Below are 25,187 nucleotides of genomic sequence, written 5' to 3' on the forward strand. Positions count from 1 at the left end.
TTGTCAGTGATGCGCACCACTGACCCGGTTTCCCCTCGGCTACTGACCTGCGAGCAGTTGCCACCGGAATTCGTGTCTGCCAGACGACCAGTGTTTGCTCCCTGTATGTACCTGCACGAGATGCAATAAACAGACTCTGAGGCTCTTTTACGGCGATTCCGTCGATCATTTCTCGTACCGGGAAGCGTCAGTGCCCGTCATGTTTTGTGGGGCTCGCCCTCTACTCGCCTTCCCGCTCCAGTTTTGGAGAACCTCACGACGTCTCAGCACAGTTACTGCCACCAGTTTTTGTGCTGCTACGAGGTCATTGTCAGCCGCCGACCTCTCCTTCTGCTCTCCAGCCCTCGTAGACTCTGCTCAGTAGCAAGTCATTGATGACCTTCATTACTCCGCATCCACCTACTGTACGGAGAAGTTACGGAAAGGCAGGGCTCAGTGGACGCTGTTCAGCCAGGAGTAGGTGGGCCACATCTCACGAGTGATCCGTCGCGTCGCTGACGCGTCCGTCAAAAAGTCCTCGGCTCATCTGAGGAGGCAACCCGTGTGTTGTCGGACTGGTGAGCGCCACTCGGCAATGCTGGTCAGGGGTGCGGTTCTATCTCGGTTAACTACCGTCCAGTAGCAGAAAACCTCACAGCTTCTCGTCTTGCAAGAGCCGAGGCATGACATATAATTCGGGACAGCTAGCAAAGGCCATGCGCAGTAATCCCAGACTGCACCCACCATTACACATGTTCTACAAAAGTATGGGAAGCCGTCACGAAGATTTCTGATACACAGTCGTTTATCAATAGCAGCAGGCTGAAACAGGGCCGTCTCCGAACAATACCTGGAAACATCTTTCAGACGACGACAGAGCTTTTTGCAAAGAGTACTTCTAACGCCACGCAGGATCCGGCGTTTCGACAATACCGTGCGACTGTATACAGGTGCAAGACTTTAGATAGAAAAAATCTGAGTCTGATAACTATCCTTTCTCCATGTGGGACCTGGAATCGTCGCCATCTGAGAGTCATGATACTGCACTCAGTCACGACCAAATCTGGTACTACACGTTTCGACATTTGCCAGCAGTGCCAAAGGAAATCCTCCTCGAATGTTTCAATTTTGCCGGCCAGGGTGGCCGAGCGGTTCTAGGCGCTACAGTCTGCAACCGCGCGACGGCTACGGTCGCAGGTTTGAATCCTGCCTCGGGCATGGACGTCTGTGATGTCCTTACGTTAGTTAGGTTTAAGTAGTTCTAAGTTCTAGGGGACTGATGACCTCAGAAATTAAGTTCCATAGTGCTCAGAGCCATTTGAACCATTTTTTGTTTCAATTTGACATGGCAGATAAGTCTCTTCCCCAACTTGTGGAGAGAGGTAATTTTGATACCTCTCCTCACACCAGCAAAGGACTGCATATGTCCCAGTAGTTACTGGAGCGTCGCCTTAGCGAGCTGTCTGCAAGAGACCTTGGAGTGAATGGTTAACTGTCGTTTGGTCTGGTTGTTAGAGACCTGGCAACTCCATAGCCGTACTCACTGTAGATTCCGGAGATTTCAGTCCACCCGACCTAGCTGAAGACACTTATTCCTAGGCTTTCCTTCGTAAACGTTACTGTATCAGCATATTCTCTGGTGTCAGTGAGGTGTACGACACTACTTGGAGACACAGCTTTTTCATGCAACTGGACCAGTGGGGCTTTCGTGGCTACCTCCCCATCTTCGTGCAGTCTTCATGTCTAACCGGTTTTTTAGGTCCCAAGTTGGTGACGGGCTGTCAGATCGATTAGAGGAGGACAGAGAATGGTGTCCCTTAGGGCAGAGTTTTAGGTATTACTCACTTTGTCATAACCATAAATAATATCTCGTCTACCGTAAGGATTCCCATACACTGCTCCTTATTTGTGGACGATTTTTGATTTCTGTTGCTCCTCCAGTGTTGCAACAGTGAGCCATCACTTACAACTTACAATGGACGGGCTAGAGGAGTGGGCTGCAAAGATGAATTTTCAGTTCTGTACAGGTAAGCGTCTGTGTGTGCATTTTAATAGTTCTCGTCGTATTTTCACCAGACTTGCATATGAGGGATACGATTCTACATTTTAAAGACTAAGTGAGGTTTCTGGGTCTCATGTTTGACTCGAAACTGTCATGCTTACCACACCTGATATACGTGAAAGGCAGTGAATATCTCGATGTGCCTCAGCCACAGGTGGGGAGCAGACAGGGCCCATGTGCTCCAGTTTTATAGCGCTCTCGTGCGTTCGTGGCTAGGCCACGGGTGCACAGTGTGCGTATCAGCGGCGTCTCCTTACCTACCGTTAGTGGACTAGGCTGGCCGTGTGCGCTTTACTGGACCAGCCTCGCACCCAGTCTCTGTGCTGAGGCTGGGGAACTTGTACTAACCATCTGGTGGTGCTACTCACCATCTGGTGGCAGCTCCACGTGGTGCATCACACATGTAACCTCCTCACAGCTCTGAATTCAGCTACATACCGTATTGTTGCTCGTCCACCTTCGGCACAACTTTTCTCCAATCGTGCGCAAGCAATAACGCCATCTGGGACCCGCATGCAACATGCGCTAGAGTCACTTGGTGTGGAACACATACCTTCCCAAATCCAGGATTTTAAGGCCTACCACCACGGTTATTGCTCAGCTTCAGAGTAAATTTAGATGTGGTGTAGTACAGGAGGGATTACACTCCTGTATATGTTTTTAATACATTAGTTTATGACCACAACTCTGTAGCCGTCTTTACGGATGTGTCGAAACAGGTGGGACTCCGTCGGTTGCTCTGTTATTTTCCCCGATCGTGTCCTCGAGGTCCAACTGCCCAAGATTTCACGGTCTTCGATGCACAATGGTATGTGGAGCAGATTGGACGCGAGTCAGGTGCTGAAGTACTCGTGTATTCCGATTCTGTGCGTGCCCGTCACTGCCTGCAACTCTCGCACCCAGCAGACAGAGTAGTCCACAATATCCAGGACACAGTCCTCCAACTACACCGGCTGGCGAAAGAGGAGGCTCTTTGCTAGCTAGCAGGGCAGATGCAGCAGCCTGAGGGCCGCGTAGCGATGCCGAGCCACGCTGCTCAGGTAGAGAGAGAGAGGCGAGTGGCGGGCGACAAGCTGCCTGGCTGTGCGACACGTCTAACTAGTCTGTGTTTTATTTTCGGACCAGAGGGCAGTGGCAGAATTGCCGACACACCTGACTTTCTAAAGAATGTGTTTAGAGTTTTAAGGATTCGTGACATGTCCAACTTGTTTTCAAGAATTTTAGGGCTACGGTCTTAATGTGTTAACAGGGTGACTGACTCAGGCACGTTCTTTGTAAGTGGTCAGCCAGTCACATTTCCCTGTGCCTTTCTTCTATGTCTTCTGTGGTTGCACTCCTGTCTGCATGCCATCTATAGCACCTTCACCCTTCCGCGTCGTATTGAGATCTGTGAGATAAAGAGATCGTGTTGGGCAATGCGAGTGAGGTCGCAGTGAGTGACTGAGTGGAGTTTTATAGGTTTCCTTCTCATAGTTTGGTCATTTTAGCCATATTCGTTTCTTTTAAAATGTGTAAGCAACGCGCTCATAGCCTCGGCTTGTAAGTCAACACGCACGCGCGCACACGCACACACACACACACACACACACACACACACACACACACACACACACACACACACACACAGAGAGAGAGAGAGAGAGAGAGAGAGAGAGAGACAGAAATTCCAATAAAAAAAGTACAAAGAGAAATATGCCAATTATCTAATTACAAGGCTGGAATAGAGAGGGAAGTTTAACAATCAGATTAGTTTTACGCGTTGGTGTGTATTTTCTTTTATTTCGGTTTTTTCACACTGCAAGTAATGTTTTCTTTTAAGAATTTTGGAAAGTAATGTTTTAATGCGTTAGAAAAAGTAAAAAAGGAAGGTTTTATTTTCAAAGAAAGCGAACTACAGTTTCTACAAGGCAATAAGTTTCATCTAATAAAGTGACTCCTCAGAGACGTCTTTTAAGTACACGCGCATAGTCTACCTATTTTTTTATCGTAATGTAACGAATGCTATAATTGTAAAACTTCAGGAAAATGATGTTATAGTCCATTTAGAAAGAAATTCGGAAGAATCAGCCGATAAAAATGTCAAATGAATGGCACTGTATTTCTTCTAAAATATATGTTTTGTTCAATTCGACTATTCTCAGTTAGAAGAAACGTTTAGTTTCCCAGGGAAGAAAACGGATAGAACGTCGTCGGAGAGAAATGGGAATTTCAATTTCACTCTCGAAAGTAGCAAAGTATTTCACCTAGGACACGAAATTATACGGAAGCCACCAGAGCCACGCCGGTGAAAGCTGTTACGAAGAACCGATGACGGGATCGAGGGAAGGGAGCAACCGTTACGGACAAAGAAAAAAGAAAGAAAGAAAGAAAGTCGGTACAGCATTTGCCCCTCCAAAGGCAAAGGTTCCTGCCAGTTCGAGACCCAGTGCAGTATACAGTTTTAATCTCCGCTGCGGAGAGGAAACCGAGTCCGGAAGCGCTGTCTGCTTTTATAAGACGAGTTCACTTTGAGTATTTGTGAACGTAGTACCTGAACGTTGTCATCGAACGAGATGGCAACCGAGACCTCGAAGAAGCCGATGTCTTTGTCGGAGATGGCGTTGTCGAAGTCCTCGTGCCACAGCAGCCGGCTGGCGTTGTAGGTGTCTCCGCCGCTGCCTCGGGTCGACGTGCCGACGCGCAGCAGGTAGTACATGGGCTCGCCGCCCACGACGCACCACGCGTTCGTCATGACCCAGCCGGCGCTGACGACGGAGCCGCCGCAGCGGTGCGCGCCCACGTACTCCACAGACACCTGCCACGGGAACTCGGAGATGTCGACCGGCTCGCCGGCCAGCACGCGGCCCCCGCCGCCCCCGCCCCCGCCCCCGCCCGCGGCCGGCAGCCACAGCCAGCAGCAGCACAGCAGCACGCACCACGGACCCCGCATCTCTGCCGCGCTCCGCCGCCGCCGCCGCCTCCGCCTCTCCACACTTATCGGCGCCTCCGCCTCTCCACACTTATCAATTTCCACGAGCTGGGAAAACCCCACTTCAAAACGGCAATTAAATTAGCCACTCTAGCTATTATCGCAAACAATAAAGCACATTCCCGCTAGGAGCAATATCTCGAATGAGGCAAAGGCGTCCACAGTCGGTGTGGTTCTCTGTTCCTGCGTCTGTGTGGGAATGTCTCTACTTTTGCTAGAGAAGGGGCCAGTGCTGAAAGCTAGTGCGAGTGCTGCTCTCTGTTTACGCGTATCTGGGCTCCACGAATCGATCCGCTACGCTCGAGTGGTTGCCTTTCGCTTATTTGGCGTATTATTACAGTGCATCGAAGTACTAAAGTTCTGGATAAACGTATTGCGTGCTGTAAATTAAAGAACAGCTCACCCGTATCTCTACACTAAGGAGCAGAGATCTGCGACACTTTTCCGCGCAATCAATTCGCCGTCAGTGTTTCCCTCGTGTGAATGAGGGTTAGCCCTAAATCCCTATTAGTACTGCAGATGCGAAAGTAACTCTGTTACGCTTCGCGACTAAACCGCTGAAACGATTTGCCAACGATATCTCTACCGAGGGCGGCTTCTGAGGTAGTGCCGCCGTGTCGTGGCACCAGAAAGACAGAGAAATCTGTACGAATTGCAGAACTATAGAAGCACGACCTGCCATCTACCGATCGTGTTAGAATACATCGGGGTGCAAACTTCTTGTAACCCAGTTCTCTTATCTTTCTGCAAGTTAATGCTAAAGCATTCCAAAACTCAAATTAATGCTTAATTAAATCGAAAAAGAAATGACAAATCTAATTATCGCTATAAATAGTTATACACAATTTGAATATAATTATGCCCTTAGATTTCAAACTAAGAGGCATTATTTCAAAATTGGTATATTTCACAACAGCAGAGCTATAGGAACACAAGAAAACTAACGTATTCACCACCCGTTGAGCATCTATTTTTCAAACAACGCTGTACCATTTTACTATAAAAATACAGCGACCAGCCACTTTTTTAATGCGTTTTATTTATGCCAATATGCATTTCGGGTTTGCACCCATCTTCAGCTGGCAAATTACATGTATCTTCAGTTTCTACAGTGGTACAACCTCGGCAGCAGTTTGGATGCTGCAGCTGGCCTGTGCAAAAGCAACTATTCCAATCGTTTACTTCATTTTCGCGAGTTTAAAGTTACACACTATCAGTTGTTCATTTTACCTTCATTCTCCTCTTCTTGTTTTTTCTTCTTTTTTGTAACAACACAAACACTTTTCGTCACGTATTTTACACAGGCCCACTGCGTTATCCGCCATCTTGTCGACTGACAGTTTTTGTTCACATACAAGCAGTTTATCTATGGACAGAGTTATATTTTACGGAAGTTACTTAGGCAGTATTGAAGATAATAAACTAACATAACACATTTATACAAAGCAGTAATTCATACTTTTACAATATAACAAAGATAGAATTAAGATTTTTATGTTGTATATTATTACATGCATTTGTTGGGTTTATATTAAATTATGTTATTTCTTGATTGTGCTTAGTAAGTTGTTTCATAAGTAGAGTGTAGAAGTTTTTCAGAAATATTCGGTTTGGTAACTCTGTTTGGTCGTTAAGTATGTCAGAAGGGGGTGCATGTTTGTGTGAATAAATTTCGATTTCTTCTACGAGGTTCATTCTTTTTCCCTTGTTGGCTAGGTGGAGAACTTGTAGATTATGGGATATGTCTGTTACTTGATGTTCTTCTTCTGCTACATGTTGGACAAATGTGGATCTATTTAAATTTTTTAAACGAAGAGTATCCATGTGTTCTCGAAACTGTATGTTGAAGTTTCTCCCTGTTTGGCCTATGTATGTTTTTGGACTTGAGTTGCAGTTAAGTTTGTATATTCCTGATTGATTGTACGATTTGATATTATTTTTAATGTTATGGATAGCTTTGTCCTTTATTTTGTTATTTGTATAATAGCTGATTCTGATATCTGTTCCTCAGAACAGGTTTGCTATTTTATATGACAGTTTTCCTACAAATGGCAAGCTTATATATTTTTCTTTTGGCTTTGTTGTGGTATTCTTTAATGCTGTTTTGTTATTGTATTTGGTTATGTGGGGATTTATCTTAGAGTTTATTTCATCTCTTAATTTTGGATTGTAACCATTATTGTAAGCAATTGCTTTGATGGTGTTTAGTTCTTCTATTTGGTCAGCTCGTTCTAGTGGTATTTTGTGCATTCTGTTTAGCATTTCTCTGTATGTAGCCATCTTATGTTTATCTGGGTGGCAGGATGATTTATTAATTGTGTCATCTGTGTATGTTGGTTTCCTGTACATTTGAAATTTGTGTTTGTTGTTGGAGCCAGAAAATTTAAACCTACTTCTGTTTGGTGTTCTACAGTGAAGATGATGTTCTGATGCATTTTATTCATTTCTTTTGTAACGTTATCAATTTCTTCTGCTGTGCCATCAAATAAGATTATTATATCATCAACATACCTTTTGTAATAAATTATTTTGTTTACTATCTGGGGGTTTTCTTTAAAAAATTTACATTCTAAGTTATTGATGAAAATGTCAGAACCCATAGCCAGGCCCTCTTTCTGCTGGTACATTTTGTTATTAAAAGAAAAATAGTTGTGTGATAGTACGAGTGTTACTATATCAATGAATTCATATATTTCTGGTAATGCCAAATTTTTATGTTTAAGTAAATTGTTTTTAATTATTTCTATTCTTTCTTTGACCGGTATGCTTGTGTAGAGGTTTGTGATGTCAAGTGATGCAAACCTAGCAGTATCAGGAATCTGAATGTCCTTTAGGCAATTAATAAGTTCATAACTGTTCTTTACTGAGTATGTCTCTTCAAATTTGAATGTGTTTCTAAGGATCTCATTCAGTTTCTTGTTGATTTTATAAGTTGGGCTGCTCCGAGAATTAACAATTAGACGTATGGGACAGTTGACTTTATGGGTCTTAGGTTGTGCTCGTAGACGTGGTGTATAAGGGTTCATAACAGTGCATTCATGTATATCTTTTGCATTTAAGAGGAAATCACTGTTTTCATCATATTTTTAAGTTTATTCTGTATCTTAAGAGCGGGATAAGACTGAATTTCTACTGTATTATTGTTACTGAAAAATTCAATTGTTTTGTTTACATATTCACTTTCATACATTACAACAATAGCTTTGCTTTTATCAACAAACGTGTAGAAAAAATAGATACAAATTGAATTTAATTGAAAACTGTATTTAGTTCTGTGGTGCTTTGGAACTGGCTCTCAGGGGCCACGATGAATCTGATGCCTCTTAAAAGAAGGGGGTTTTCCGTGAGCTAATTCACTTCAGTGCGAAACAGGATAAAGATATTCATGTTCATCTCAGCCAAGCATCAATGTTCAAAGGCATTTCTAAGACTGTTCAGAAAGAACTACTGCAATGCGTGTTGGAAGTGTACCATGATGAAGTTCGTAAAGAGATAAAACGTGCCGATTATGTTGCAAACATCGCGGATGAAACCACAGATGCGACTTGCCGATTTCAGATGGTTATTGTTTTGCGTTATATTGTTGAGGGAAAGGTGTTGAAAGATTTTGGAACTTTGTTAATCCAGGAAGTTAGAATGTTCATACTATAGCTGAGAGTATTCTGAAAGAAAATGAACCATTAATTGGCGATGACCGAGCAAAACTAATAGCTCAGAGTTACGACGGTGCAAACGTTACGAGTGGCAAGTCGAATGGGAATCAGAAACTAATTAAAGACAAATACCCAAATGAAAGCTGCATCCATTGTTATGTGCATCAGTTCAACCTTATTATATCTACTGCAGCCTTTGTTAATCGTAAAACTCACATATTTTTTGCACATCTTTCAGGTATTTCTTCGTTCTTTCTTTACTCGCCACAAAGATTTTCAGGTATTTCTTCGTTCTTTCTTTACTCGCCACAAAGATCCATAGTGTTGCATAGCGTTATTCGCGAGACGGAATTACCATTCTGAAGTGGTAAAAGATGTTTTTGAAAGTGGGGAAGATTCTATTGCTGTTATGGAAGTCACTGAAACAAGAGAAAGCATAAAACTATGTTCTACTATTGAAAAAGCTGCTTCATACAAACAAATACTGCAAGAATTCATTTTCTGGCTATCATTATTCTAAAAGATAATTCCTCATGCAGACGTACTTTTTAATCACCTTCAGAAGAAAATAACGGGACCGACGAAAGCAAAACAAGACATCCAGAACTTTGAAGTGTTAATGCGAAACATCAGAGATGACATTGACTCGATTCTTAACTACATTAGTTTCGAAAATGACGAAACAATCCCTGGCAAGAAGCCACGGATTTTTGATGGGTATATAAAAAGAGCTACATTGGAAATGTAGGATGCCATCCTTTCTGAAATAAAATTACTGGACACCTCATTCAGCCAACTTATTTGATGTAAATCAGTTTGACAAATACACCACAAATTTTCCACACAAATACCTTGAAATTATAGACACATACACATTTGAGGAAAAAAGAAATTAGTCTTCTACGTTAGCTTGAGTTGGGAGCAGTTTCTGGCACAGTTCCGTTCCTTTCGCTGATTTTAGAGGATGAACCTTGTGGGACATTCGACGAGACTGTTAAAAGTTTTGAATCTGCTAATGACGACGCCTATCTCGACATTAGAAGCCGGCCGCTGTGGCCGAGCGGTTCTAGGCGCTTGAGTCCGGAACCACGCGGCTGCTACGGTCGCAGGTTCGAATCCTGCCTCGGGCATGGATGTGTGTGAGGTCCTTAGGTTAGTTAGGTTTAAGTAGTTCTAAGTCTATGGGACTGATGACCTCAGAAGTTAAGTCCTATAGTGCTTAGAGCCATGAGACCATGAGACCGTTAGAAGCTGAGCGATGCTTTTCGATGCTCACGAGAATTAAAACGTTCCTGCGAAACATCATGAAAGAAGAACGACTGAACGCCTTAGGCATAATATCCTGTGAGGGATGCTATCCTTGCCAACAAGGAATGGATTTCCAATACCGTTCCTACTAAATATTTTGAAACTGACATCTTCAACTTTTATAGTCCTGTCTTCCTCAGTTGCGTGTAATATTATGGTATATTGAGAATTTTTGCTTATGGACCGTCTGACAGCAACTGAATAAAACATAATTTTAGTGCCATACGCGTTTCGCCTTTATTTTCTGCAAGGCATCATCAGTGGCCTGGAATATGTACATATGTTAGCTATTTTATTTACATTTTTGTCACTGTGCCTATAGGTTATAAACAGTTCTGGTGGTTGGTATATCCTATTAAGTAGTAATGTTTTGAACTGTACTTACAGGTTGCGTGGACAATTTCTTACATATTACGCTCCTGTTGCGATTTTGGTGTTGTTCTTCTCCTTATGAACGCCAATTTGCGGTTTTTTCCACATTCCACAGCACTATGCACTGAACGCTTGTTTTAAAGCAATGTTTTGCTTTCTGTTGCCGACTGTCAAATGTTTTTGCCAAAGATCGAATGTTATTGCCAAACTTATGAGTGTAACTATTGAAGTATCTGTGGTCTGTTCGTGTATGCATTTGTGTGTGTGTGTGTGTGTGTGTGTGTGTGTGTGTGTGTGTGTGTGTGGTGTTTTTTGGTGTGATATATATTTTTTTGTTCTGTGTGTGTGTGTGTGTGTGTGTGTGTGTGTGTGTGTGTGTGTGTGTGTGTGTGTGTGTGAGTGTGTGTATTTTGGTGTTATATTTTTTTTTTTTTTGTGGCCGTGTATGTGTGTGGGTGTGTCTCCAGATGGTGTGGGGAAGAGTTTTTTTTATGTTATCATTTCCTTTATTAAGTGTAGTAGGGAGCCTGTGCTGATGTGTGTTTGTTCATTTATCACATGTTTGTTTTCTGCTATGGCTTTCTGGATGTGGAAGTTTTCTTGCATTTGTATAAGATGTTTGTCATGGTTACTTATTCTCATTATTTTCATTTCTTGTTCCATGTTTGTAGGATGATGGTTGTAGTGTTTTAAATGCTCTGCAAATGTGGAATGGTTTGTTTCATACTTCCAACATCTGATATGTTCTTTGTATCTTGTTTCAAAATTCCTGCATGTCATGTCTATGTATACTGCATCACAACTTTGACATTCAAGTTTATATATTCCTGATAGTTGGAATTTGTCCCTCTTGGTAGCTGGCTGGCTTAGGTGTGATTGAAGGGTTTGCCCAGGCTTATATGCTATTTTGAAGCCCTGTCTCTTTAGGATGTTTGCAACACACACACACACACACACACACACACACACACAAATGCATACACGAACAGACCACAGATACTTCAATAGTCACACTCGTAAGTTTGGCAATAACATTCGATCTTTGGCAAAAACATTTGACAGTCGGCAACAGAAAGCAAAACATTGCTTTAAAACAAGCGTTCAGTGCATAGTGCTGTGGAATGTGGAAAAAAACCGCAAATTGGCGTTCATAAGAAGAAGAACAACACCAAAAACGCAACAGGAGCGTAATATGTAAGAAATTGTCCACGCAACCTGTAAGTACAGTTGAAAACATTACTACTTAATAGGATATACCAACCACCAGAACCGTTTATAACGTATAGGCACAATGACAAAAATGTAAATAAAATAGCTAACATATGTACATATTCCAGGCCACTGATGATGCCTTGCAGAAAATAAAGGCGAAACGCGTATGGCACTAAAATTGTGTTTTATTCAGTTGCTGTCAGACGGCCGGCCGCTGTGGGCGTGCGGTTCTAGGCGCTTCAGTCTGGAACCGCGTGACCGCTACGGTCGCAGGTTCGAATCCTGCCTCGGGCATGGATGTGTGTGATGTCCTTACGTTAGTTAGGTTTAATTAGTTCTACGTTCTGGGCGGCTGATGACCTTAGAAGTTAAGTCGCATAGTGCTCAGAGCCATTTGAACAGCCATTTGCGCTGTCAGACGGTCCATAAGTAAAAATTACCAACGTACCGTAATTTTGAAACTGTGTTCCCAAAGTCATGGAGTTGCTGATTGAGTACAGTGCCTTCAGTTTTATATGTCAGTAATTTAATTAAATTTGCTTCGCAAAATCCAGATTACAAGTTCGGATAATTTGTACATGCTCTATTATTTCCGCTACTGGCGCTTATGTTGTAGCGGACACTTTTCTGGCAGTAGAGGGGAGAGGAGCGGAGTGGGGGGACAAGCCACGCCTCCCTCTCATAAGGCTGCCAGCCTACGCGCATGTTCTGTGTTCCTGGGAAGGCAGAACCGACGTAATAGTGGACATATGGATCGCTGATTCCATCTGGCGTTGTGAGAGTCGTATTCGAACCCTGTGACAGAGCAAGATTGCTCTCTGCACTCATTTCAAAATAAGAAAAGGAAACAACCAGCAAGCACAACTCAAAGCAATGCGGAGCACATAAATTATTCGGTAACGGGTAGAGCGCAATTGTCAGCTGAGGTTGGCAGTGTCTTTAACGTGGTAGTTCAGGCGCGATCTCCACCGGTAACTTAAGGAACCGTACATCATAACACCCCCTACTTACGTCTGCCACGTAAAAGTGACAGCACATACCCTGTGAGCAGTGAAGAATTGTGCTGTCGATATGTGTGCGCGCGCGTGCATATGTGTGTGGAAGAAAGATTTTTGGAGTTAGTGTTACGTTTTATATCTCATGCAGACATGGGAAAAAGATAGCTAAAGCAACCTCACTCTCTCCCTCTCATATACAAACGCTTGCTATCGTGTTCTTCAGGAATATATCAAACTTTCACTGTACACAAGGGTGCTGTTGTAATAAGAGTTTGTTTCCCTATACGTTTTGTTTGGTACAATATGAAATATATGAATTATTGAGGAAATGCCGTAATACGTTCGATGCTACCAGACTTAAGTTTTTTTGGCACCGCCACTGGAACGCCTCAGCGGCTGCCACTCGTCTCTACCAAATAAACTCACACCCGCGAGTCATCCCCAGATCTCCTTCTGCAAACTTAACGAGTTACTACTGAGCACTCAATGGATAATAGCGTAAATTCTACTCGGTTAGCAAACGTTGTGTGCTCCAGCCCAGACCGGCGCGCCACGCAGGCGCTCGGGTAGCCGGCGGAAAGCGGGAAAGCCGGCTGCGAGTCGCGTCGGGCACAAATTTTCGCTTGCCGCAATTGAATTCCGTCGTCAAAAACGTCTCCTCTTTGGAAAATTACCTTACTCCCTGACTTTTGAACTGTATCTTACTTGTGAAGATGTCGATATGTTCTACGTAACATCCAACGGGGCTCGGAAGCGCCATCGGTACCGACCGACCGCCACGTAATCCTCATACGATGGGTGTGACTGGACGCGGGTACGGGGGACGCGCGGTCAGCGCGCCGCTCTCTCGGCCTTGGTCAGGCTTCGTGTCCGGAGCCGCTACTTCTGGCGCACGTGCCACGGAAGAAGAATATGCGGAGCACTGCCTCACATCGCCCTCGACTTTTAATTTAAAAATGTTGCCGGCAGAGCTTTCACTGAGATACGCGGTGGAACCCTACGGAACGAGTTGTGTCGACCCAGTATTGTAAGCAGAGGAAAACAAAAAGTAAAACAGATACAAAGTAAACCACACGGATAGAGTATCTGTTGTGGCTACAACAATTCTGAGTCTTACAACTCCCGTTTCTCGATGTGGGACCTGGAATCAGTAATATCTGAAACTCGTGATACTGTACCCGGTCACGACCAAATCCGGTAGGCCTAGTACATGCTTCGACATTTGCCAGCAGCGTCAAAGGAAACCTTTTATATGAGGCAGACAGGCAAGTTTCCCAACTAGTGGCGAGAGGATGTTACGAAACCACTCCTCGAGCCGAGAAAGGACCACGCAAGTCCGAGTGGTTGCCGGAGCGCTGCCTTAACGAGCCGTGTAGGTGGGAGCCTCGAGCGAACTGTCGACCCTCAGACCGCCGTCGGGCCCCGTTGTTAGAGATGAGGCAACTCCTTAGCCGCTCTCGTTGTGGATTCCGGAGATTTCGGTCTACTGTCGACATCCTTAGCCTACTAGAGGCAGGCTTTCCTCCGTGAACGTCGCTGACTCGAAATATTCTTTGACATCGGTAAAGTGTGCGACCACGACTTGGGAGAGACAGTGTTCTTGAGCAACTCGAGGCCAGCCGCCATTCCTCGGTGTGAGCGGGGCCGCGCGGCGCCGGCCAGGGCTGCGGGCAGCCTGCTTGCTGCTCCTCCTCCGCTGCTGCAGCGGCGACCCACCAGCTGCAGCTTACAGCGTGCAATTTAGGGGAGTCGACTTCAAACACGGATTTTCGATTTTCTACAGATAAGTGTCTGTATGTGTTCACTTTAATCGTTTTCGTCGTATTTTTAATTTACTTGGCTTCCATATGACGGTGAGCATTCTACATTTCAAAGATTCGTGAGGTTTCTGACTGTCATTTTTGACTCCAAACTGTGACGGCTACCACTCGTGAGAGAGACCTGAAAGCCATATCCAGAAGGCAGTGAATATCTCGCTGTGCCTCAGCCACAGGTGGGGAGCAGACAGGGCGCATCTGCTCCAGTTGTATGGCGCTCTCGTGCGTTCGTGGCTAGGCCACGGGTGCACAGTGTACGTATCAGCGGGGTCTCCTTACCTGAAGATTACTGACGCTACCCACCGTGAGGGGGTCCGTAATCTGCAGACACGCGGGCGCTTCTGGGCGCTGCCGTGTGGTGTGCTGTGGTGTGGCGTGGCGTGCTTACACGGCGCCCTGTGGGCACTCGGGCTGCGCTGGTTACATTCCGCAGGACGCAAGTTTCCTGTTTCCCACGAGTCTCCATTGAAATGATTCAAACCCGGTTGTATGGCCTCTATAGCGTCCCCAGTGCCATATTACGAAAAGACTTAAAAACAATATTTATAAATAAGAGACATTCATAAATTGAATAATATATATATATATTTTTTCATGTAGCCGTAAATCAATAATTTCTCTGTCGAAAAATGCAAAGAAATGCAATGCAAAGAAATATAACAAAGTGATCTAAAGAGACGACAAGATACGCTCTTTTGTTAATTTTTTAGTCGTCTTCACTTCCTCTTTTGTCTTCAGTGTATATAGACGGACATCTTTCGAGTGCTGACAAATGTAAGCAATTTGTATGAGTTAAGCACATAATATATTAATTTAGTATTATTGTGCACTTTTAATTTGTAAGAGGTGATCCCGATTTCATGTCCGCCCTCCTTGAATTAACCTGCATTCAAGTAATTTACAGCTCAACAATCGCAGCGGCCGATGCAGCTAACGACGCCATTACGTGGCGATATTAACTTATGAAAAATTAGCGGAAGCGGAAAACTTACCCGCTATTAACATAATATTAATTTTTCTCCACAGCCGCCCGACGTTGCAGAAAATACTTAGCTTTAAGATTCTTATTTTCAGTACCATAGCCGAGACCCAGAGCCAGGACTCCGACTACAATACAATGGTTAACGGAGGTAAGAAAAATACTCTCGCGCGTGTGTGGGCCGCAATTATAATTAATAACTAAAGATCTTTTGCTTTAAAGTGAACTAACTAGCCGAGGAAATTAATATGAAAAGTTTATTACATTGTTTAGCTTGTATGCTCATGTTTTAAGATGCAGCAAGTCTAACATTCATTAACGTAACAAATAATTTGAGTTAATATTGTTAAAAAGGAGAACTTCAGGAAAGCATTTAACTGTAAAATCAAAATTAAATGGAATATCATTTTTATTAAGGCCCACCACGTAAGTCGGTAACAATCAAAAAATAATAATAACAATAATAATATATTAAATTACGACGGCCGACGGACGGGAGATTCGGAAGTTTCCTGTTTCCCACGAGTCTCCATTGAAATGATTCAAACCCGGTTGTATGGCCTCACAAACCAATCTGTCTGCGAAATGTGGGATACGACGAGACCTTTTTTCTAACACGTTCTCGAAATGTCCATTATAATTATCCGGGCTGTTACGCCGTCGTCGTGGTAGCGAGCCAGTGTGTGTGTTGGACCTTGCATCGACCTACGGACCCCCTTGAAGATGTCTCCCGCAGTCGGAGATGAAACGTTGGGAATTGAGACAAAATTCCTCAACCGACCGCGGCATAACAGCCCGGATAATTAGGTCATGATATTTCCGGCTGTGAAAGTCTACATTTTAGTAACGTTCTAGAAAGTCTGATACTCCTCAAACAGCAAAACATCGAAAATGACTCACGACGGTTTCCTGTGTGAAATAAATAGTGCAGCCCTTCCAAAAATTCCACAGCTCTGTCATACAACGCAGGTTACACGATCAGATGTAAAGCAGAATTCACAAAAACCGTGAACGTCAAGTTAGAGAAAGGAAATTGCACGTGTTATTAATTCGCCAACAATTACCAGAAATAACTGCAGTACGGTGTTTTGCCTCTCGTCCAGTCACACCGAGAATCTAAAATGAATGAACAGCAAAGTGTGATTAATGATTTTCACTGCACATCAGAAGATCCAAATAGATCGTATCCTCAGCACGTGTTCGCCAAATCTCCGAAATATTCTGCATGCGAAAAGTTACCGTCACCCAGAAAACTAATTGTGAGCCGGCCTCGTCTTTAAACTCAAAGTTATAAATTCAACATGCACAACTTTAATGGCTAACGCTATTTTTTAAGGCGCTAGCTGTAGATCCTAAAATGGGGTTTTGCACAAAATAAATGCTTTAATATCAAAACCTCATGAAAGACTGGAACAGTTAAGTTTCAATATGAATATACAGGATTTAAGGCTTTGTACTATTTATGACATTTAACTTACAATCATAAATAATACATCAAATCAAATAGCAACTCAAATATTTTTCTCTGTATACCTGTGCGCAAAGGGAATAGTGTGGAACGACCGAAAGTGAGTGAAGAAAGCGCTGAACGAGTGACTGTTTCACGTGTAGCCCCGAGGAATCAGTTCCGACGGCTGGCTAGTCGTGAATTAGCACGTCCACTGATGTCTTAGGAACAGACACTTATCGCTTGCAGTCGTTACAATATCTAAAGCCGTTAGTGTTGAGGCGTAAAGTCAAGCACCGGCACGCCGGTCGGGAACGACAGTAAAGAGAAGAGAAGAGAAGGCTGTGAGAAGAAGTCAGCCAGGCCTCCCTCCCCTGTGTGGAAAGTGACGGCCGCACTTGAATAGCAGCTTCAACATTAGTGACTCGGGTAGCAGCGTCGTACTGCCCATGTAGCACACACTTGGGACTGTCCATACTGAAGAGCACTGAATATTTCGTACGTCGCCCCTTGGTTGCGACACATCTGCCTAATTGCCACTCTTAACTACTGTAATTTTCTTTTCGTAATAAAACTCACTAATACGGCTTGTTCGGTTGTCTGTCTAGCCAACCGAGTAGGCAGGCTTCCCAGACACTACGTACAGACTACAGTCTACGTGCCAGCTTTACAAACGAAATATTGCTCGATACCGATGAAGATTTTCTGGGTGGTACCGTCTTCAGCGATGAATCGACATTTCAAATATCAAAGAACTGGTCGAGTGCGAGGTCGTAAGTTCAATCTTTAGCGAGACTTATTTGAAAGTGTTGTGTTAACAATTGTGCCAGACAAATGGTAGGTGGCAGTGGCTGAGCAGTGCGCCACAAGTGCGGAGACGAGCCTCCCGCGGGAGATGTGAGTGCACGTATCACACTCCATAGAGTGGACATCTTCGACATTCGAGAAGTGTTCGAAACAAACTACTGACTTGCCCCGGTAACACCGAATGAGAGATTGTGCGCCACACAGATGGCAAAGGTTCGCACCATCAAGATCGAAGGCTCGGCAGTTAGGAACCCTGCTAGACGTTCAGCTGTGTCTCCTTTCTTAAAGAACGCTTATAGATGCATGTTGGTGTAACGGGCTGATGAGAACTGATGGAGTGTGGTGGCACGCAACCGAATGCGTGTCAGTCTGTCGTGGAGCTTATCGTCAAAGTGGTTATCCATTAAGGCGTAGCTGCAGTTAGTGCGGTAATGTGTTTTATAGGCACAGAAAAAAAAATCCAGAGGCTGAATTTGTCCAGTTGTTCCATCTGGTATCAAATGCAATGTCACACACATTCCAGGAGGGATAGTTTGCTCTAAAGGAGTAAGACTTTTACACGCAAAGCAGGAATCGAGAAAAAGCAAGGTATTTTGACCAGCTATTGGCGAAAAATAGTGCTCATAGCAGAATTGTAGTTCTCTTAAATTTTCGAACTCTTGCTTGCTGTGATGTAAATATTCCTTAGTGTCCTTGAAAGAACACGTACAGTAGAAAGAATGGTTGGGGGTACAGCACCTCCAAAGTCTCTCAGCACAACAGATGAATTTACAGCCAGCTTACCATCAAGGTCAACAGTCGGCACAGTTGTACGCGAATGCATTAAGTCATTCACATTAGTTGATCTTGATACAACACTCTCGGTACCTCCAATTTCCGAGGTTTCTTTCATATGTTTTTTCTCTTCAAATCCCGATTGGTCGTACTTGAACGCAAATTCCTTACTGAACGATGAACAAGTTGTAAATTAGCTGGTGTCATGGTCGCTATGTGTAGGTTGCGGAAAAAAATTGACGTTATGTGTAAGTTGCGTGAAGCTCACTTTGAATAAGAAAATACTATCTGGCATTCAAATCAACGTAAAAGATTGGGTCGCCACCAACTCTAGCCACACGATAAATGAAGGGTTCGGCTGAATCGGAAAATTAATTAATTTAATCGTGAGAAAAGAATGGGATGTAATTACTAGTTTGGTCCAGGCAATGTTCACGCGAATCAAATATTAAAATAAAGTAAATAATGCGTGAACACTGTGCATAAGAGCAGCCTGCAGCAGCACTCCTGAAAACAACATCTGTTCTAAATAATTCGTTTTAAATAAAAAGGGAACACTAATTATTGGACCTGTGCGCGTGGAAACGCTATGGCTGGGCTAACAAGGAAACTACGAGGTAAATAGCGTAGGTAATGGAGACGTAACATCGGTACACAGGATAAGATTGTGCCAAAATTATTTATTCCTTAAAATACTGATATGATGCATCTACACAACTGCTCTTGCCTGGTAACTAAGTACAATTTCTTGTGAAACAGTGCACGACTCACAACACGCTTGTATGCCCACGTGGTTTGCAGAGACACAATTTCTACATACCGTGGCCAAGTTAAACCACATTAAACCACGCAGCCGCGAACAATTAACATTTTTCAGAAAGCACATTTTAGTAGACAACTGTGATGGCAGTGGGGCAAAAACTCTAATATTAAACCACGTGGATGGCTTCCAACGGACATAAGGTAAATAAGACAAAATTCACGAAGAGGCAAGATTATTAAGGTTCAGGAAAGATTAGAACGTATACAGACGCAGCTGCAGGCGGACAAACATTCAGGCACTTCTTACATATGCAGCACCTTTTTGTTGCGTTCTTCTTACGGGTCAAAGTCTGCATTACGAATCAAATTAAAAATCTGCAAAAGCCTTGCATTCCTTGCTGCGACGATCTTTATAAGACGAGACGCGAGACCAGAAGCTAAAAGCTCCGCTCCCGCTGCGAGACAACGCACCACGCGGTTAAACCGACTCACCGTCCTTGGAAGAGAGCTCGGCTGCAGACCCTCTGCTCACTGGACGGTCTCACACACGCCAACGTCTCCCACGCGATTACGTGGCCGGGAAAACCCACAGGTGAGGCTTCCGCCACCAACATAACGCCGGTAACTTTCACGCAAGGAGAGCCTACTCGAAAACTACAGGGGTCGGCCATTCTGTACGACTACCGCTGATTCTCTGCAGCAGACTTTACCACCGTATAGCAACATGAAACACACCACATTCATTCACTCACGCCTGCCAGAGAGTTTTGTATCACTGGAAAGCACATAAAATTATAATAAAAGGGCACGACAGGACGCTCTCAAAGGACCCTTTTCGCGCCGACACCACAGTTTGCCGTGCATCGTCAGGTGGTCGCTCTGTTTCAAATTTCATTATTCTACGTCTTCCAAGTCTGTAGCATTGTTTGAAGTTATACAGCCATCCACTGCTTCCCTTGAAATCACTGTAATCTATGTGGCGCGGAATTTGATGTGCATACCGTAGGGGGTCACAACCGTGCGCAATCTGTGATTTCTATCGATCATTCTCGAAATGCGGAAACAGAAGTTTTTGGAACGAGTGCGCCTTGTCCTCCTTTAAATATTCGTAAGTTTTTTATGCGCTACACGGTCATATTGCTGCGACTTTATTCGAAATCTGTTCTTAATTGTTTTCTGTTACGTTGCGGATAATATCCATTGTACGTAATTACGTTCAGTACCCCCACGGTGGATACGTTTCACAGCCACGTTTGTGGCTTCCTGTCCGACACGGATGATGAACGATATGGACAGACGCCTGTTTCAGTATCACTTTCACTTGGTAAGCATTTATAGTCTTCCTTGTACTTCCCACCTACAGTCTTACACATAAAAACTGACCGCCGACCGGCCGCCACAGAGACTAAGTCCGAGTAGTTTACTTAGGTGGCCAACAAAACTGACCGCCGCTGACACCTCCAAGTCCGGCCATCTGCACAATCAGGCAACAATGTAACATGCGGAAGTGTTAGTAGGAAGTGTTGTGTGCTTCCCAGATGTTCTGGGATTGTGTGAGCCCGTAGTCTAGTGGTAACCGTCGTGCATTCTAAAACTTATACTCGCCTGTTCGCATCCAACGATATTTCTTTTCCTTTTCTTTCTTTCTTTCTTTTCTTTTTCTTTTTCTTTTTCCTTTTTTTTTTTTTACCACATTTCGGCCCTCGTCTAAAGTTACGTGTGTGATTGAACATCGAAGATGATTCGCTTCACATTCTACCCACCAGCAGTATCAAGTACTTCCAGAAACAATTCCGCAGGACAGCTCGTGGCTGCGTCGCGTTTCGTCGCGCTGCAGCGGCTACCGGCCACCGGCCAGACGCCACCCGCCGCCTGAAATCCGGCGCCGCCCATGTGAACGCGGCGCCACGCTGTCAGTGTATGTATCAACTGTCATTTTCGAACAGAAGTTCTAGTTATCATCTTGCAGTTAAGCATTGGATTTTGTATACTTGAAAATCATGAACTACGCTTAAGCATTGTAAAATTGAGTTGCAAGTGGAAAAAGGTGTAACATCTGCAACACAATATTTACTTTTGGTGTAACAGAGCGGTGAATGCAGAGGAGGCAGCTACAAACATTTGAACTGTGTGTGGAGCGACGGCTTTTGGGAAAAATACGCCAGAAAAAGATATTCTTGTTTCCATTAAACCATCATCCGACATTTGCATTCAACAGGCAAAGTTCAGAAGTCTGGTGTAGGAGTACTGCATGCTCTAATTCGAAACAACAAAAATCAATCGAGTAACAATTATTGAACGTCATCAGGTCGCTCATTGATCATTCCTATGCAGTACTGTTCCTGGTGACGTGTTAAGATGCCTTTATCGTTAACTTCCTAAGAAGAAATGAAAGGCTGAGCCCCACCAAAAGACATAAACTCGAGCAAAGAGTAGTGTGAGCATAATATTTTGCATCTGATAGCTCCCACTCTTGATCGACCAATCGTCAAGGCAATTCATTTCTAGACGAAAATACTCTTCAAACTACACTGGTTTAATGACATCGTTAGAACCAGTAGGTTTCTACGGGAGTAGAATTTGTACACTACTTTAGCATTGTCAGATTGTTTTAGAACTCGTGAAAGAAAATTCCGCTTATGATTAATTTCTCTTTGATGATTACTGTTGCGCTCAGTAAACTAATGAAAAGCGCAATTAAAATATTCACTGTACTAATAAAAATTAAATTCATCTTACTACAAGAACATCACGACGGCAGTCTATCTTAATAAAGCTTTAAGTATCTGTAAGACGACTGAGCCTATTTTAACACGAATTAGTATGATATTAGTGACCTTTGACTTCGAAAACATCTATACTTACTTCATTTCCTGTATCATTCCCAAGTATTATGAAAATGTGGCAGTTCATAGATAAAACTATGTACTCACAACAACAAGAAATATGTCGGCAGAAAACAAAAGCGGCATTATGAATTTGGCAGTACCGTAAGGCTGTCGCTTTGACACTAAGGGTTACTAAAAGTAGGAAGACGAATTTTTCTCGAGCGTTATCTTACGATTCCCTCATTGAATTTGTATCTGCCTGCTTACAGCTCTGCTACAAAGAAATTAAAAATCTGACTTTCAGCGAGTCTCGAAAGGCGAACACCTGACACTCAAGCACGTAACCTAGGAGCTAGCGAACAGCCGCGGTGTCTCTGACGTACTTACTGGCTCAGTAGCCGCTATGGCAGATAATTCGCAATGTGAGAGACGAGAGCAGTTGTATTTCCCCCGTGGAACGACTTTCGTTGACTCAAAACCAGTAACTGATATCCTTATGTCACATCTCAAGGGAAAATTACTCACAGTATTCAATTGAAATGACACGATAATATCAAGCGAATTTAGCAGGATAGTTCTGCGCCATCAAGGAAGTAACTCGTCGGTCACAAAGTTGCCAAACATAATTTACCCTGTTGCCAAGTTTCAGTTATACTGCCAGGAAGGATACCAGCTGATGTGTTCTGTGAGTGACCTCGGAATTGACTATTGCTTCGTCTCAAAGTTGCGGGTGGCAATTGCCGCAAGTTCCTCATTATATTTCAATGAGTCTTATTCGCATTTCTGTAACTAGGTTTAGGGGCTAGAGTGTAATTACTTGTAATGCATCGACGCACTGAATGCAAACTAAATGTCATAAATTAATAACTGCGACAATTATTTGTGTTTTACGGTCTTAATCGGACCGAAACGTTGAAATCGTATTCACCAGACGCGATTCACAATTTTGGAGCTTCTCCAATGGTTGAGTTGGCAATGTATCTTTCTGTACAATATTGTTATTGAGATCACTGTCATTGACACATCTGCCAGAAGACAGGCATGGCCTGGCTTATTGTTGTCAGCTTTTCTGACGGATATTCTGCCTTTGCACGAAACGTGAAGACTTAAGGTGAATTCTAACATTCCATATGGTCAAAATTTGATGTTTCTATTTTAACAGCTCTAACATTCAAAAAACAGTTACAATAAGCGTCAGAAAAGTGCCTGTGAACCAACAATTAATAATGCACTCATAATTAGTGGAATCTGAAAAATTTCATCTGTCGTCTGATAATTGTGAAGAACTACTTTTTCATCTGCACAGCACCGCAGTATGAACTCAAGGGTTTCATAGGATTCCTATACTTAATTTCGTTGTGATTGTTTTCAATGACAGTAGGAGAGGAGCAAAACCATTTGACTTTAAACATACTTTTCCAGTGAGATTTGAATCTTTGGCTACAGTTGCAGTAGCACGTGCAGTGAGGTACCAAGAATGTGAGCAGTCACTCATTGCTATAGTATACGCTAGGGCAGAAAGAAGCAGGTTTCCGACAAAGTAAACGATGAGAGACACTGTCGCTGACACTTATTAAACAGAAATTGTTCAGAAAATTACAACTATACCTAGTAAATTGAGTAGGTTGATGCAGCTCCAGTCCGGCGCTATCACTGAGCTGCCAAACATTTTCCGAATAGCACTTACGATAAAAATGTGTGTGTGTGTGTGTGTGTGTGTGTGTGTGTGTGTGTGTGTGTGTGTTCTTTCGCACCTTTCCGAAAGAACAGACACTTCGAATCGCTATAGACAGCCTTGTTAAACAATTAAATATCGAAGGGCAGATGTCCAGGCTGTCATGGGCGTTAAAACAGAACAACGGCGTCTGATCAAAATTTGTGCCTGACCAGGTTCGAACCCGGATTCGTAGTGTTTTTTCTTTCGGACATGTCCGAAAGAACAGACACCACACATATATCCATATTCAGGGTATTTCAGGAGGAATATTAGATATTTTAGCAGCTGGTAGTACAGACCAATTGCATGAAAAAATTCCATATAAATGCCTCCACTTTTTATTCAGTACAGAGATACAGCTTTTAGTACGTAACCCTAACAAACTGAAAGCAAAAGCAAATGAAGACGTTAAAAGTTGATTTTCAAAAATTCTCCCACCAACTTCAATGCACATTTGACTTCTCACCAGACGCGATTCACAATTTTGGAGCTTCTCCAGTGGTTGAGTTGGCAATGTATCTTTCTGTACAATATTGTTATTGAGATCACTGCCATTGGCACATCTGCCAGATGTGCCAATGGCCTGTGCAGCTGTTCTGAGGTCGTCTCTGCGTTCTTTTATGAGGGCTGCACTATTCATAATCCGAACGATCAAATCGGCTGATGGGTTTACTTTTTCTTTGTAGACTTCGCCTTTAACCATACCCGTAGGCGAAAATCCAAAGAGATAAGGTCGGGGGATCTTGAAGGCCAAGAAAAGTGCCCCTATTTACTGATCCATCTTTCGGGAAATGTTAGGTTTGGATAATGTGTTACCAGACGACTAGAATGTGCAGGAGCCCCGTCATGCTGGGGGAACATACGCGTTCTTGTAGCCAAATGAACCTCTTCCAATAACGCTGGAAGCTCATTTTCAAGGAAGTGTAGACAACTGAGCCCATTGAGGACTAACATACGAAACGAAATAAAATGTTCTCAATAAAAATTGGACACATGTTATTTGGCATTTTTTCTGCAATTTGTCTATACTACCGCCTAGTACAGAATTTACTATTCCTCCTGAAACATCCTGCCATCGTCAGAACCCTCGCGGGAATACAGGAATACAGTTTGGCCGCGAGCGAGTGGAATATTGGACGGGGGGGGGGGGGGGGGGGGTACGTAACCCCCCCCATGTGTTATGCGGCAAAGATGGGAATTCGCGTCTGAAGAGGAGCGTGTGTAGATAGGTGCTGCAGAGAGGCTGGTTGCTGTGTCCCGACAGCGCCCACTATCGGAGGTTCGAGTCCTCCCTCCGGCACGGGTGTGTGTGTTGGCCATAGCGTAAGTTAGTTTAAGTTAGTTTAAGTAGTGTGTAAGCTTAGGGATCGATGAGCTAAGCAGCTTGGTCCCATAAGATCTTACCACACATTTACTAAATTTTAAATCCAAAATACTGCATCTCGGTTCCTAAAATAGTGCAATAGGTGCGCACTGGTTAGTTGTAACTAAAGAGAGACTCCAA

General features: G+C 43.5%; 1 protein-coding gene across 1 annotated transcript in view; it reads right to left on the reverse strand.

Moving 5' to 3' along the window:
* The window catches only part of LOC126163200 (trypsin-7-like), an 89,466-nt gene that overhangs the window by 5,296 nt on the left and 58,983 nt on the right, over positions 1-25,187 (reverse strand). The window contains exon 2 of the mRNA XM_049920154.1: positions 4,572-4,865. Coding sequence (XP_049776111.1) covers positions 4,572-4,865 — 294 coding nt within the window. The remainder of the gene's footprint in view (positions 1-4,571; positions 4,866-25,187) is intronic.

Source organism: Schistocerca cancellata, chromosome 2 (genome assembly GCF_023864275.1).
Source record: "Schistocerca cancellata isolate TAMUIC-IGC-003103 chromosome 2, iqSchCanc2.1, whole genome shotgun sequence".
NCBI lineage: Eukaryota > Metazoa > Arthropoda > Insecta > Orthoptera > Acrididae > Schistocerca > Schistocerca cancellata.